Below are 16694 nucleotides of genomic sequence, written 5' to 3' on the forward strand. Positions count from 1 at the left end.
ACTCTTTGATTTTGGCCAACAGTAACAAAAAACGCTGCAAAACTGGTCCCATGCTGATCCTTGGGGTTTCTGTGTGCAGTAACAGGTCACCATGTTTAGCTGACAGCTCCTCCAGCAGCACCTTCAATGTCCTGGTTGTTTGGCTTTGGAGCCATTTATGATCTTCACGACACGAGTCATCACATGATCAAATCCGGCCACTTCTGTACATACATATGGCCTGCTGGTGAATGATGCAGTGGTAATGTAGGAATGTTGGGAAGTCTGGATCACCTCTGCATCGTACAATGAAGCCTGCATGGCGACCCGTCATGGAGGAGCCCCATCCGTCGTCATTAAAACAAGCTTTTCTAATGGTGCATTTTTCTCCATGAAGAAACTTTTCACCACGTAGTAGATGTCAAAGCTGCCTTTAAGTCCCGGGCTTTTCCTGTCCATAGTGCGCATCCAGTCTATGTGCGCTACCAGGTGGCTAGTTAGCATGGAAGCTTTGTAGCGGCTAAATTAGCGTCTCTCCACATTGTGCCGCTTTGCCGACGCAATAGTCGCCCCGGAAATAGGACACATACCTTTATCTTTCACTGTCGTGAAAAAGAACTCTTCCTCCCAGTCATCGTGAAAATAGCGTTTTCTCTGTCACTTCTCTGTCATGTTTTGGGGATAAAAACCACATCAAGCCTCCCAAAGTGTCTGCGCCCGGACGCTTCAGCAGAGTGACGTGTTGTTGGACATGCGCAGTGAACTTTGACTCGGACAAGGTCAAAGTTCATTTACACCGAAGACATTTTTGTTTCGTTTTTTTTTTAAATATAATAAATATTGTAATTTAAAATCTGGATTAATGTAAGTATTTTTGATTTAAAAAGAACAGCAACTATAATTTTTTTATAAGGAATTTCATGGTGACTAGTGTTATTTTTAGAACATGTGTCATCGGCAACTCACATGGTCTCTGCGGGCAACCAGGCACCTGCGGGCACCGTGTTGGCTACCCCTGATCAAGAGTAAACAAACTCATATATTTATTTGAATTTTGGAATTATTCCAAATTCACAATGAACCTGCTTCATAAAAACTTCTTATGTTCTACAACTATGAGTTTGGCCATTCAATCTCTCAAAATATCCTTCAAGACCCTGAAGCCTACATTTTTTTTCTGATGTGTATTTGTCGGAAAAACAGAAACAATTCTGCACAAATGCAAATGAATATAGTGGAAGTATAACATTCTGAAAAAAATTCTTTATTAAGAAAACTACAAATTCCAAACAGCCTTTCACATATACATACATATACTTAGTTATGCTGCAAATATAAAACAAACATCATGTAAAGAACAAAAACTCAGACAGGACACACACCATGCTTTATGTTCAAACTAAGCAAAATACAAACATTTACTATTTGAACACAGTAATGTAACTATTTTGTAGTTTCAGTGCTTATGAGAGACTGTGCAGTAAGTGAATAACTGTAACAGGTTGCACTTATGTACTCACCTGTCTGCCAACACAACCATTTCATATTCTTCAATGCTAAATAAAAAGTATCTGAGACACTGTAACTGAACTTCATATTTCATTCAAGGTCTAAGCCAGCTTCCGCTCCTCATCTCTGATCAGCAAATGAACACAGTAAGGAATGACAGCGACCACACCCAGAGGTATTGAAGCACTTTTGCAAAATGACAGAGTGTAAAACAGAGCCTCGGTGTGAGTTGGCATTTTGATGAAATCATACAGCTGCAGAAATGTGAGAGTTGCAGTAACACACATGAGCTTAAATACAGCTTTGTAGCCATTCTTGCCCTTACAGCTTTGAACGAACATCTCCGAGTTCACCGCCAGGCCGAGACCGAACAGAGCTCCCAGGTTCCTCACCAGACCAGCAAAAGGTGTGGTGTCGAGGTGGATCCAGTCTGGATTAGCACACCACTTCTTGGCTTTAGCCACTGACCACAGAGGATCGACGCCCATCAGTTGGAGCAGCAGGTAAAAGCAAACAGCGAAAGATAAAAGGAAAACATTGGCCTGCAGGTACACTTTCAAGCTTGCGTTGTAGACTGAGGGGATGTGATCAAACGCCTCAGCAACCAACATACCTACACATTGAAGAAAAAAACAGATGATTAACTGTGGCATCAAACGCAGTAGTATATAAAAGATAAAATATGTTACAGTGAAGTGGAGCATACCAATGAAAAGACCAAGAATGACCTGATGTGGGAAATGTGTTGCAATGAAAACCCTTGAGATGCAAACACTTATCTGAATGACCCAGAAGGCCATCCACAAACAGGATCTCAGAAGACGAAACCTGCAAGAACACAAATATTCAGTAACAAAGGAAGCACTCATTGCATTCTGTAGGCACAGTGTAACTTCTTACCTCTGAAAATTCCCAACAGATGAGACACTGGTGGGTCGGGCAAAGTTTAGAGCAGAGATGATCATCACATACCAGACACCTGATGAGCCCATGGCATGACCAGATGGACTACCTGTGCAAAGAAATGTCAAAGAAGGTGTCTGGAACTGTTTTTCCATTACTTTATTTGGCTAAAATGTACTACATACATACAAACCTGGCCCTGTTTCACAAGTTGTATGAAATTGCTTCAAATGTGGTATCGAATCATTGTGGTAGAAGTGAGTTTCTTGCACCCACCAGTAAGGCCGCTGTCCAAACAGAATCCTAAAAAAGAACATATTAAAGTCTATAAATATGCAAGATTAAGATAAAATATGATCCTCAGAGTTGACTTACCATTTGAAAATAAGATTGAACCAGTCTCCAACAACAGCCACCCATATCATCTTGGTGCCCACATTATGACTGAGATGGAACCAGAGGGGGAAATAGACAGAGAAAATATTGCGAGGGTCCCCCACTGTTGACATGAAGTTGAGGAAGTCATGATATTCCCTGTAGTTGCTCTGCAGGTGCTGTATAACCAGCACACCAAAGCTGTAGACGAAATCCATCTGGTTCCCTTTCTGTGAGCACAACTGCTTCTACAGCCCCAGTCAAAGCAGCATGATCGCTTTATATCCCAACTTGGCACCATAAATCATTCAACAAAGCCATGGCAACAACTGCAAGATCTTCAGATTGAACCCGTAAGGAATCAAATAATGTGTTCCCAAGCTATCAAGCTCAGCATTTTAAGACATGTTACAAAACTGTTTACATCCTGACTGTGTAACCATTAAATGTTTCACAGAACATTGCTTTTACAATTGTTAAATATTAGCCATTGAACACACGAAAAGCGACCCATGTAACCCCCTGGATCCTTTCAGCCTCATTAATATTCTCATTCTCAGTGAGCATAGCAACAAAATGGGCTTACCATAGTACTGTAACTGAAAAACACAGCCCATCTGGCATCCACAGCAGAGTTTACTGAGTTCATCCAGCACTACTGAGTTTTCTTCCCATGTTAAAACTACAGGAATTTGGGAACTTGCATACAGAATACTGGCAATGATATATTTTTACTGTGCAGGGTTTGGGCTGGATGCTGCTGAGCAGTTTAGTTGAGAACATCTGAAGTTCCTCAAATTGGCCACAAGGTGGAATAAAGCTGCAACAAAAGCAGAGATGAATATATATGAATTTTAACATGCTGCAGAAAATAATAACCGAATATGCTATTTAATATATAGGCAGAAAACATACACTGGAAACTCAACGCCTCTAAGATATAAACGAGGATGATAAAAAAAAATATTAGCCGATGTTTACAAGGAAGTAAAATAGTAAGACGTCATTTCCTATTTTCAATGCCCGCCTCCTTGTGTTCAAACCGCGGATTTTTGAAAATAACGACCGAGTCAGTAGCAACAGGAGTTGTCCACCGACTGAGACTTTAAACATGTGAGTACTAAATACAAACTTAAATGAACTAGCAGCACCAGTGCCTGTTTGTAAAAAAGTCCTTAGTTTCATTGCTGCAAGAGTAACGTAAATTTTGGGCAGGCACACTTACAGCTAACTGGCTAATGTTTCCTTGCTAGCATTAGCATGCTAATGTTGCTAGCTGAGCTCATAATTTGAAGTTAGCCAGTGTCGCTGTTTTAGTTCCTTAGTCCTAGTTACTATCGATATTGTGCAACGATAGTACGCCGCTGTATCGTACATTAGCCGTCAATCTAAATCTAACGTTTTTCTTCACTTTAAATTAGCTTAGGTTACGTACGTAACGTAACGTACGGAAGGCTGTAAACAATTCAGACTGTTTAGACAGTGTTCTGCCAATATATTATCTATATTATCACCTTGAAGCTGGTTGCCATCCTTTGGAGCCATTACCTTTATTCCCGTGCATAATTATACCTGCTCTGTGTCCTGCATTAAAGCAAAACTAGTTCTTTCTAGCGTCCATACAATAAACAAGGTGCCGTCTTTTTTTCTTTCTTTCTCTTTTTTTTTTAACCACAGATTGATATCAGAACATCATGATGTCCATTAATGACCCAAACATGAGTGATAAGTTCACCAGTACATTGGAGGAGATCCACAGCAAACATCTTGAAACATATGCAAAAGTAATCGACACGACTGCTGAATTGTCCCACTCCCACATACAGTTTGTGAAGTCAGCACTTGGTAAGTTTCAGATATTCTGCGTCCGTATATTTCCCAACCTTGTTTTTTGAACTGAGCTGGTTTAACCTTTCAAATGTGAAGCACTGTAGCTTGTCCCTGTTGTATTTTACTGTATAATATTGTACCGAGTACTTTTTCCAACAACAGCATTATTTTTAACCCTTACTGTTAATCGGGCAATTCATATTAAGAAAACTCATGAATAGTATATTTATCATGTTTAAATTGTAATGTAGTATATGTGTATGCAAGCCTTCTTGACTCCACTTGACGCCACTTGACTCTGTTAGCTAGGTTTTTAGGCCGCAGTAGGCTGGGATTTGGAATAATTTTAAAAACAACTTATCTAGTGTAATTGACAGCTACTTAAAAGATTGCGGATAACCCTGTCACTGTAAAATATAGCTTGAAAAATTCTTTCATGAAACAGGAATAACATCACATGGAAATAAATGTATGACATGATTTTTTTAAAATGTGATTCGGCAATACTGTTTGTAGCTAAATCTGTTAGTCTAACAGTTCTGATATGAGTAGTGTCTTGCTTTGAATGCCTTTTCTTTTAACTTAAAACCAAATAGTTGCAGTGTGGCATTGTATTTTGGGAATATTTTATGATACTGAGTATGGCCCATGAAATCAGGAATGAGGACCAAGTGGATTATCATTCATATACAGTTTAAGTATCGTTTGCATTTGTTCTTAATGCTAGATTTAGCTAATTTGAATGGTTATTTATAGATATTTTTTTTTCTTTTATCCAGATACGTCTTTAAAAAAGTGTAAGGATGATGAGATGGTCTTTGACACAATACAGACATTCAGAAAAGGTGAGTTTCTGCTTTAGGCCACACAGCATTACACCTGTACTTAACCTACATGCCATGCCGTTCAGTTGTAGCTGTGTTTGTATACGAATGTCAAATATCATCATTATTCCCATCTGTATTCTCTTTTTGGCACTTTTGTGTTAAGGAGATAACCGGCAGCTTCATTGTGTTATGTCAGGATGTACTTAGACTGATGCAGTCTTTATTCCCTAGACTTGGAACAAAAAAACGTGTCATTGAAGGGCAAACGGCATGCCATATCTGAAATGATATCTGAGATTCAAGAGAAGGAGATGCAGAAAGAGGACATCATCCAGAAGATTGAGAAACTTAAAGAAGAACAAGCCAAGAGAACAGAGTGTAAGAAAATGTTTGAAAATTGAAGTGATGGTATATCACAAATGTAAATTTGTGACTTAAGTATATAGTGGTTTTAGTACTTGACCTCTGAATTTGTTTATTTTTTTCCCTTTGCAGTAATTGAGTCTCAAAACAAAGCCAACAAAGACAGACTGAGGAATCTTCAGAAAGCCAGAGGGGTCTTTCATGATCATTTGGGGATGGAGATACGAACAATCCTTGGCAAAACCGAGCAGGACAAAGGTATGCCAAACACGTATATTTCTGTTTAAAGTATTTTTATTCAGTCCTCCTACTTGTATTATCCATCAGTGTTTTTATACATTAATAGAAATTAGCATTGGGATTTTCCAAGTTACAATCTTGCTTAGAGCTTAGAAGGTTTTCTGCCCTGGTGCACCTCTTGCCTGAAGCTTGTAGGCATTTAGTCTAACACACTTAAATTCTTGTTTGTGTTTGTAGGAATTCTTTCTTATGTGGATTTCAATTCCAAAAACTAGAGCAAGTATAAATGAGGTAAAAAAAAAAAAAAAAAGCAAGAAAGCGCCTATTGTATCACTGCATTGAATTATTACAGTGGTTCAGTCACATGTTCTATGTGACGACACCAGCATCGAAGTGGTTTAGTCAGAAATAATTGTTGTACCAGTCAGAGTTCAATGATGTGGAGGCTGGGGTAAGTATTATTACTTGAGCAGTGTCTCTTGTACCAGGGGAGAGAAGAAAAGAGTATGTCACAGAACTGCCACATCTTTGTTATGTGCATAACAGTAACTTTAACTTACTGCAAAAAAAAAAAGCCCCTGGGATGTAATTAGTGAAAACTGAATGTGTTAACTCTGAGATGGGGATGTTTTCACTTTCAGAAATAGAGATGACTTTACCTCTGAGTAAGTTACTGCAGTCAACCTAACTTGCCCACTGATACGTTTTATTCCACAAAACCTATTTCTTTCTCTTCTGTTTAACTGCCAAGTCTGAAGGAGCTGTCAGACACAGTGTCTCATTTCCTTATACATAGTCTAGATATCAATGCTCACATGAGATTGCATTAATTTGCAAAGTTTACACTGGGCGAGAAAATCAAAATCCCAGTTGGATATTAGTTCTTATCTGCAGCCTGCCTTGGCTAAAGTTATCTGGTCTGTTATCATTGGAATAACAGAAACTGCAATCTCTTTCTTTACATTCACACTCTGTGTACTGAGTTCAACACTAATATTTGGTTAAAACATTGATCTATGAATAATCACTTCCCATGCTGTGATTGATGGAACATTCTTAGACATAGTTATGTCATATTGAAGATAATTTGAATATAGAATAGAATAGAATATCTTTTATTAGTCCCACAAGTGGAAATTTGCAATGTCACAGCTGCAAAGTGACCGTAACAAAAATCAAGAGATCCTGAGTGAGGATGATCACAATGTAGCCTAAAAAATACTCAAGCAAAACTAGACTTGGGTTAAGAATACAGTTTGGAATATTGGTTGCATATAATTTGATGAAACAGCCAACAGTCATTAAATGCTGTTGAATGAGGTCAATTAAATGTAAACAGACATCATTTGTTTACTCAGTTTAAAATTATACACTTTTTCAGTTCTTTAGAGCACCATAAAGAGTTACATTATGAGGTTACAGCCATGGTTCTATAAATAAATTAATGCCATATCTGTTCGGTTTAATCTTCTGCTTCCAACATTCCCATAAGGTTACAGCTAAAGAAATGCAATTAGAAATTTATTGCAACAATAATTAGGGATCCACTATTGTATCAATCATAAAATAAATTTCAGTCTGATAAATGGATGAAGGATACTGAATAAAATGGGCACAGTTGCACATTATTTTTTATCTCCAGTAGATTAAAATGGAGGCTCTGCTACGTATTTTCCTGTTGCCATGGTGAATTATAACGTCAGCTCTATCAATGATGGCCTTTTTTCCCCTCACCACACTCGTAACTCAGAGGGAGCATTCTCTGACTTGACTGAACTAACCCCTCATCAGCTGTTCTAATACTGAAAAGCCTTTTTGTGTCTTAGTGTTTGTCCATTAAGAATTTAAAATGTTCATTTCAGAGTTTGTAAAACCTTCTTCCTGGAGCAGCTCCCTGGTTTTGACCCGAGATAAAGAAAATATGTCTGGAAAATTTACAAAACATGTTTGTTATCCCTTTAAAGGTAAAAAGTTGCAGTTTGTTTTCCGGAACATCAACCCTTCTAATCAGGACAGCGCTTATGTTATCACAATGGGGATTAAAGAAAATGGATCATACCAGAGTAAGTTACACACATATGATTTATATCAGAAGACTACAGTGTTCTCCAATAGCAAATTTTGTGCAGATTAATGAAATTAGCAAACTGACATTAATATTAATCTATAGATGTGTTTTTTTTTTGTCACAAATTCTGTGTGAAGACCAACACAAACAATGTACTTGCAACAATATATGTTTAGGAGAACAGACATATGGCATTTGGTTTTTGATGATTTTAGATAATACAACTTAAAATGGCATAGACAAGAATTTTGGGATCCTTAGTCTAATAATTAGTAGTAAATCTGTTTGATTCTGTACTGCTGCTGAGCCCTTTTTAATGGAACTTGTACACTTCTCAAATGGTACTTTGGCTCCCCTGTTGGGCTCTTTCTGTTTGGGTTTCTTCTCCAACTGTAAATTTGAACATTTCTATAGATGGTCAGTTGAATTAGTACTCTTGACTCACTGCAAACCTTGACAGAGTGATCCAAATAGTTCTTATCCATTCTTGGGTGCTTTTAGATGTATGTTTTGGGAAACTATCCTGTCGGAGAAGCCATGTTTCCTTGCAGGGGTCCTTAAAATCCTCTGGTTTCATTGTGTCCTGCACAGATTCAACATTACCTGTTCCTGAAGCGCTCTTTAACTTTAACTCAATCAGGATTCGGCATCCAGGGTTAACAGTTCAATCCTCAAAGAACCAAGTTAGTGGGATGAGAAGAAGCTTCATTATTCTAGCCTGATAACTGCCTGTTAGATCAAATTAGTAAGCCATGTTTGAAGAGCAGGAGCCCAAATTTTGGTCTTTTCGTTGTGTTTGTTGATGTTTATATTAAAATATGAATCCTTGTCAGCCTTATCTTGAAACAAGCCTTGTAAATTTGTTCCATAATGTTTCCCCAAATCCTGAATTTTCACAGTTGTTTCTAGTGACCCCACCCTTGAGTGTCTGCCGGTCTTGGAAAGCCAGCTTCAGGAGACCAATAATTTACCAGCATTCCTGGCAAAAGTCCGAAAGGAGTTTATCTCTCAGGCTCGCTGCTCCAACACCATGCAGTGAAGTTCTCACTACAATGCAGACTAATGAAAGCAAGAGGGATTACATGGAGAGTCATCATAGGGGGATTACAGGTCTGTAAATACAACATCATACAATACAATACAACTGCCTTGTTGGGACTCTTGGATCTGAATTTCAAATACACTTCTGCTGGCAATAATTAACAAGTGTTCAGACTTTTTATTGAGAGAGCTTAGTCATATTACAGATTACTGGAATCTGCGTATTTCGTGTCTTTTCAAACCCTGGACTTCTTCCTTTAGAGAACATGTCTTCTGGTGTACATAGTTAAAGGACGACACTTTAAAAAAATATCTGATCATTCATATTGATGTAAACAGTTTAATTTTTTGTCATCATTACTCATTTTACAGACAGTAGGGATATCAAATAAGTAAAACAGTTTTATTTTCCTGTCACTCATACCGATATAATAAAGTATGTGTTTTTAAAAATATTCTCAGTAGCTGAGTTTGTCTGTACACATTGTAGTATAAATAATGGAAATAATTATTTGGGTGTAAAAGTTAAAATATAGAATAAATTTTTAGAGCATCACAAAATAACGAAGGACAGTGAAGGAAAATCACAGATCCTTATTGTCAGCAGACAAACATGCACTAAATTGAATGAAATTGTTGGTGCATAAACAGAAATCAGTATTTTTTGTGGGTGCAGTTTCAGCACTGCAGAATTTCGGAAACTTCTCAAATCATTGTGAGTCTTTGCTGCTCATCAGGCGTCAGATGATTTAACACTGTCTAAAACAGGCAGCTCTTCCACATAGGTTGATGGGAAATGGCCTGTCTGTCCATTAAGAGTTCCAAACCACCAGCCATTTTCTTCCTTGGCACAAATGTCTAGAAGATCCCCTATGAAACAAATCATTTTATTAATTATCAGTCTTTACTGTTATAAAAAAAATCTGCAGTTGAGTCACAACATACCTTCTTTCAGAGTCAACTCATCATCGTGTTCAGGTGTGAAATTGTACAGGGCCTTGCATTTTCCTATACTGGGCAACTCTGGTGTTTGATCTGCGGAGTATTTTTGATTGCTTTAATTTTATGATGCATTTCCAGATGTGGCAATTATAAAATAAATCTTATTTTATGCTTTGTAAATAAATTACCTTGTCCATTGTCGTCATCTGTGTGAGGCGGTGCTCCGTTTACAGTGCTGTCACACTCTACAGCTCCTGTTTCCTGTGCAGCGGTTGTGGAAGTTTCCTGGTCGGTGACGTTCGGTGAAGGCTCCACAGACTGCTGTGCCACAAACTGAACCGGTCCTTTGTAAATGATAGACGCTCTCAGCGACTGTCGGGACCGGAATGGTGTCCTCCTGAGTTTGACTGGACGAGTCAGCTGGACGACACTATGTTCACAGTCCTTCGGCAGAAAAGGTGTACATTAATTGTTTTTAGAAAAGTTTAGGAAGAAAAGAAATATACAAATCTGCATGTGACTGGTCTAAAGAAGACTTATTGCTCCAGTAATAAACTACTTATTGCAGAAGACACATATCCTAATACCCTGAGGCAGTGATTAATGCTAAATACTGTGAGTTCGCGTTAAAATTAATTAGCAAGTTGGTAGAAAAGTCTAAATGGATAAATATTTGAAATGCCTAGCTAATGCAAGTGTAGTGGTATGAATGCAAATTGAATCAAATAGATTACAAAATGAGTCCCAGTGTATAGAAAAATGATAGCCTAATGTGAAATGACATTTACTGTAAAATCAGATCAGATGAAGAGGTTGTTGAGCTACAGATGAAAAAGTTTGTTGTATTTGCTCTATGTATTTAAAATCACTAGTCATACAGGAAGCCTTCTTAATTCAGCACTTATACAGTAACCAAATGAAGAATACTTTACAATTAGAAGATATATTTCTTACAATCTGTCCAGTATAACTAGTCTAGTATTCCACCAAAATCCTTGTTTTTGCTTTAAATGCTTCACTGATGTGTTCTTTTTCCTCACCTCAATAGTTTCCATTAATTTGAATGATTCATACCAGTAACACTGTGGTCATGAACCTTCCTTGCAAACCAATAAGCTACCACATAATGCACAAGCAGTCTGTAGGTGACTCATTCATCTTACCTTATCTTTCCATTTCAAAATGCTGCTGCTGAATCGGTGGAATGACTTGGGCTTTCCTTCTAACTCAGACAGCGTTACAGAGAGCTTGCAATGTGTGGCCTCGAGAAGATCCAGTTTTAGAGTACTCTATGAATGGCAAATGACGTTAGCGATCACTTGAGAAAATCAAATTTATTATCAATTTGAAGCAAATATCCATCCACTCTGCACACTATTTACCTCATCGAGCTGCTGTTCAGTTTCCTCAAGGTTCTTTTGGTTGGAAAAAGACGGATTTTCAGAATATGTTTTTATCAGCTTTTCAATTCCTGCAGAAAAATTTGACTTTAGAATGACAAAATGAATGACCTCGCTTGTGGTCTGTCTGCTCATTCTTTAATACTTGTTTCAGGGTTTCTGCAGGGCATTAAAAAGCATTAATAGTCATTAAGTTGATTTTGCGAAAATTAAGGCCTTAAATCGCATTAAAAAGCATTAAATCTGACTGGCTGATTTCTGCAGAAACCCTGTGTTTAAGTTAACCTACCTTCGCAGTCTTTCTTTGTTTTTGCAATACGGTCTTCCAGACGCTCAAGTTTGAGCTTGATGGCATCTCTTCTTCTGTCTTTGCCCATCAGTGATTTGCTGTCTTCCTCCTGAACACAGATAACAGGGAATCATATTAAATCTTGGATTAAAATCTAACATTTAATGGCGTATTTGTTAAAGCTACAAGGTCTCTGTGTTGCAGACTTGTGTGGGCCACGAGTACTTTGTGGAAATTTTAAATATAATTCCTTTGCTAATATTGCACTGCACTCATGCATATTCCTCTACATTATATACATTTTATTCAATAAGTAAAATTCTATTGAGAACACCATCACATTTTTAAAAATCAACCTTATAACTAGTTATTTAAAATGTACAGCACAATAATATGTTTACTGAAACAATAAATACCCAACAGAGCATAGTACAGGATTATTGTCAGGCCCTGTTCCAAATTTACAAGCTGATTCTTGTATCTGCAGCGAACACACGCATCAAAAAGATGTCCCCTGCAGAGACGACTGGGTTTGTCTTTTTTTTGGGTGAGTGACTGAATGAGTTTGTTGCCTGCAGAAAAAGCAAAACATGAAATACGGACTTACAAAATAATCAGTCATCAAAAACTCTGCTTTGTTATCCTCTGCTGTGGTGCTGTTTTCCTCCACCAGTGCTCGTATGTCTTTGTCCACGTCCACCCTCAAGGCGGCCTGTTCTATCTGTTTTTGGCCCTAGAAACAGCAGAAGGGATGCAGATTGTAGTCATATCCTGGAAGTGATTCCGTGACGTGTTCGGGGATGGAGGTCAGGCTGTCTTACATGTTTGAGCGTCTGGCCGCAGCCGGACATGTGGAGGCTGTATCTGTTCAAAATGTTGTGCAGAACTTCAATTCGCTGTTTCTCCAGCTCCTGTATGATCTGAAAAGAAGAGACTCTTCAGACAGACTCCTGGTCATGTCATGTACCCTGGTGAATCTAACATATCTCCACTTGTTGGATGATTGTCATTTAACCCTGATGTAACATTAACATAAAAGCACAGAAGAAAATGAGGTCATCGAGTCTGAACGACTGCACAGTAACTGGAGCATCATGTGTTTGAGCCAGCAGCCTCGTGTCCTGCTGATGTGTCCTTGAACAAGGCTCTTTCCTTATTTCTGCTTGTGCTGCTTTTCCCTGCTGCGCGCTGGATAATGTGTGCAACGTCTGATTATGTGGCATGAAATAAGTTGCAGAATACACCGTGTTAACTGTGAATATCAACAAACAGGATTTGGGTGATGAACTGACCCAGTGCTTTTACACATTTCCTGCAACTACACACTCACTGGTTCAGCTCTTATCACAAATAAGATGCCCTTGAGCATGACTCAAAAAAAGCCACTCTTGATAGGAGTGAACAGCTAAATTTGTGCAGAATGACAGAGCATTTTTTCCCACCTGGTAGCAGGTTTTCAATGTGTTTTCCCACTTTAGTCTCATCTGATGACCCTCCATGTTGATGTTAAAGTACTCCTCATCCACCCGCGTCTGCATCTCTGCTGACTTAGTCAGCCTGTTAAGCATCTGCAGTCAACAACAGTGGAAAAGAAAATCATTAGCGACTGTGCCGACAGCTTTTCCAGCGACTGTTCTCTCCCAGATCATGAAAACGTACGCAGTGATGAAAATACAGTAGCTTGGTATCTTGTACCTTTTGCTTTTCTTTCTCTGTGCAGATTTGTCTGTTGTTTTCCACAAAGTTGAACAGGGCCTCGTGCTCTCTTGTTAGTCCAACTAGTTTCTTTTTTATCTGTTTTAAGACATAAACATGAGATATTCACCTACCAAGATAGTCACATGAGAATATTATTGGTGTAAGAAAATTAAATCAGTAAATAACTTTGCATTCAGTACTTTTGTGTGTGAAGAAAGGTGGGTCAGATTTAAAACATAGCGTCCAGCTTGCTTTCATGTAAAGGTTTTCTTTTTTGTGAGGTGTTTCTGAGGAAAATCAGAATACATCAAAAGGATGTAATTTGAAATATTTTCTGTGACAAGATTTACAATACAGTAAAGCACTGTATCATGACTTATTGTTAATTAAATCAACTATTTATTGATTTATATACTTACATTTGTGAAAATCTGTCATATAAATTAATTAATTCTAATGTTCCTTTATGTAAATTCCAATGAGTTACATGAGTATTTGTTACTGATGTTATTTGGCGAAACATTTTCAATGTATCCCTCATCTTTAACAACTGTAATGTGGTTTGACACATTCAGTATGCAGCATGGAGGTTTCTGGAAGCCTCCATGCTGCACAGGACGTCATAGCCACAATCAAATATCCTTTTGGGTATGACCATAACATCAAAGTGACTCATGATAAATGCGCCCATTTTGCGTAAAGGTTCTAAAGTCCTGTGACCATTATGTGCTCTCTGTCACTATAATGAGCAGAGACAATGGTTATAGCCGGTCATAACACCTTCATGACTACACCCAACTTTGTAATGTATCGTCAAAAATTATGAAATTCTAAACTATTATAATCCGTCAGAGTGTTGTGACCCAACTTTTAATGGGTTGTAACTGTTTTAACACAGCATTATGCATTATTAAAGCTTATATCAACCCTGACAATGCATTATGCATGCATTGTAATGCATTATGCATGTATCTATAATAAGGCCCTCACTATAACAATTACTGTAGGTAACTCATTATCTTACAGCCACACATCCTTTTTATGGATTTAGAATTTCACCACAGCTGATTCTTATCTTGTTATGTATTTTTAACACTTTTTTCCTTTCAAGAAAAAGATTCCCTACCTTGAGTTGTTCACTCCAGTTAGCAGTAACAAGTTTTCCATTTCTTTCAATGGCATTGTCAAGCTATCAAAATGCAGAGGAGGGTTAGAGACACGTTATGATGTGACTGGAAGCTACAACAGAGACATACTGATACAGAGAGAACAAGTTACACACAGGCCTCTTCCTCTTGTTATGCTCCTCTAGGACTTGTCGTATTTCCAGGATTGCTTCTTGATGAAATGCATTTCCTAATGATCTGAAATGAGAACGTCACAGCATGTTTAACTCCAAATCGCCCTAACATTTCCTTGTTTTGTTTTAAATCTGTGGACAGGCTGAGCTATGAGGTGAACTCGGGTTGAAAGCTACCTGTGGGCGTCTGCTCTCGAGTACATCTCATCTGACACATGACACCAGGCGCTGTAGGTGGAACTGAGTGGGGAGCCAGCATGAAAAGGTTAGAGCTTTGGGCTAATTAGCCTGACACCTGCCTGTGTTTTGTTCACATCTAACTTGCCGGGTGCATGTTTTTTCCCATGATGCCATTATTTCTCTACACCACATGGCAATTAGTCCCAGGAAGAGGTCATGTTAAACACAGAACAGACAAAAGATAGACCCATTTAAAAATTCAGCACTGTGTCCCTTACTTGTTTGACATTCCTTTGGAGGCCCTGATGAGTTTGCCAGCAAGTTTTTGTAGGCCTTTGGCATAAGTCATTTCCAGCTCAGCCCTGTAAGGAGGAATATTTGGCCGTATCCGACATTAACAGCTAAAAGTCAATCCGGAAATGTTTCTATATCCACAACAGTACTGAACCTACCTTTGCTGAAACACTGTCATAAGCTCTTTGCAGAAATGCTCCCCATTCTTTGAGTATCGTTTCACATTCTGATAGAGCTGGTTGTACTGAAAGACAGTGAATAACTCCGTGAGACTGTGCTGTGAGGCAGCAAACACCTGAAGCAACAGAGTTCAAACCAGTACAAAGCTAGTTGTGATTGTGATAGTTGTGCGATCTGTCTACGTACTGTCTGCATATTCGGTCTTATGCTTTACTCCATTGTATTTTGAAAACAAACACTACCCTCATTGTTTTAAAAGATATACTCACAGTGCAGGTGCTGATAGGGTCCTTCATCTTAAGACTGTGGCTGTTTGTTGACTTTGGACCTGGAACTTTGACCACTCTCCTCCCAAAGTCACTCATGCGGAAATCACCTGAGCTTGTGCTAGTGTGCCATACAAAGGAAAATTCCAGTCAAAGGGGTGGGAAAAAATTTTACAGGTGTAAACTGAAGCTGGTGGCAGGCGTTTGCTACCTACGATGGCAGGTCAGTCTGCTTGCAGGTAGACAACAATCACAAGTCAAAAAAAGTTAGATGACAAAACTGCTTCATGTCAAGTACCACCTCCTAATAAGTCACTTTTTATAAAAGGGTTAGTAAATACTTTACAGATACTTAAAGATCTCTGTAAGCCATTATAGAGAACAGCTTTGGATTGTCAGAATATGTGCAGTTAAAAATGTTCAGACATGAGGACACTTGCATTAACTATTTGTTTCTGCCATTTGTACAAAGTGGAAACGAGCTTTAATGACAACATTGACATTTTTTTAAGTTTGTGAACTTGCAAGCAAACAATCACTATCAAATACAGGCAATATCCTAAAAGAAGAAATATTTAATGCCGATAATATCTAAGTAAATCCTCACTAATGACCATTAGATCTGAAGCTGTCAGTGTTAGTAAGTAGTAAATGAATGACTTGTGGTCCAGGCATGTGATCCAACCACTTTTTACATCTTTGCATCCCCAAAAATTTGCATTTTAATTGGCTTGAAACAACAAAAACAAAGCCATTCATAAAGCCATTAGTAACCACTTAAAAACCCAGTATGAAGGATGCCTTAATGGAATCTGGTAATTGTGCAGTGCTGTCATCTAATGGAAGAGTTATTTGGAATGCCTGATATTTATCATACAGACTGTAGGATTATTGAGTGTGTCATGCACCATGTTACATGTCAGAGCAGACGTTAGACGTGAATGGGTTTTGTTAATGCAGAGGTGGAGGAAGTATTCAGATAATTTACATATGTACCAATACAGCAATGT

General features: G+C 38.2%; 3 protein-coding genes across 3 annotated transcripts; 1 reads left to right on the forward strand and 2 right to left on the reverse strand.

The window, feature by feature from the left end:
- Positions 1 to 1222: 1222 nt before the first annotated feature.
- Positions 1223 to 3127, reverse strand: LOC111572823 (glucose-6-phosphatase 2). The gene is made up of 5 exons (XM_023276651.3): positions 2767 to 3127; positions 2585 to 2694; positions 2389 to 2500; positions 2195 to 2316; positions 1223 to 2101 (listed from the first exon to the last, which is right to left on the reverse strand). The coding sequence occupies exons 1-5, from the start codon at positions 2982 to 2984 to the stop codon at positions 1590 to 1592; spliced, it is 1074 nt and encodes a 357-aa protein (XP_023132419.1). The 5' UTR covers positions 2985 to 3127; the 3' UTR covers positions 1223 to 1589.
- Positions 3128 to 3787: 660 nt separating this feature from the next.
- spc25 (SPC25 component of NDC80 kinetochore complex) lies at positions 3788 to 10261 on the forward strand. Its single transcript, XM_023276638.3, has 7 exons — positions 3788 to 3879; positions 4444 to 4611; positions 5376 to 5441; positions 5655 to 5801; positions 5919 to 6044; positions 7991 to 8089; positions 8994 to 10261. The coding sequence occupies exons 2-7, from the start codon at positions 4461 to 4463 to the stop codon at positions 9131 to 9133; spliced, it is 729 nt and encodes a 242-aa protein (XP_023132406.2). The 5' UTR covers positions 3788 to 3879; positions 4444 to 4460; the 3' UTR covers positions 9134 to 10261.
- On the reverse strand, positions 9715 to 15853 carry nostrin (nitric oxide synthase trafficking). The gene is made up of 16 exons (XM_023276637.3): positions 15688 to 15853; positions 15397 to 15482; positions 15223 to 15306; positions 14942 to 15004; positions 14747 to 14828; positions 14591 to 14653; positions 13462 to 13560; positions 13209 to 13334; positions 12588 to 12686; positions 12374 to 12499; positions 11767 to 11875; positions 11460 to 11548; positions 11241 to 11366; positions 10266 to 10521; positions 10081 to 10170; positions 9715 to 10005 (listed from the first exon to the last, which is right to left on the reverse strand). The coding sequence occupies exons 1-16, from the start codon at positions 15781 to 15783 to the stop codon at positions 9869 to 9871; spliced, it is 1731 nt and encodes a 576-aa protein (XP_023132405.2). The 5' UTR covers positions 15784 to 15853; the 3' UTR covers positions 9715 to 9868.
- Between the last annotated feature and the right edge of the window lie 841 nt (positions 15854 to 16694).

This window comes from Amphiprion ocellaris, chromosome 11, assembly GCF_022539595.1.
Source record: "Amphiprion ocellaris isolate individual 3 ecotype Okinawa chromosome 11, ASM2253959v1, whole genome shotgun sequence".
Lineage (NCBI taxonomy): Eukaryota > Metazoa > Chordata > Actinopteri > Pomacentridae > Amphiprion > Amphiprion ocellaris.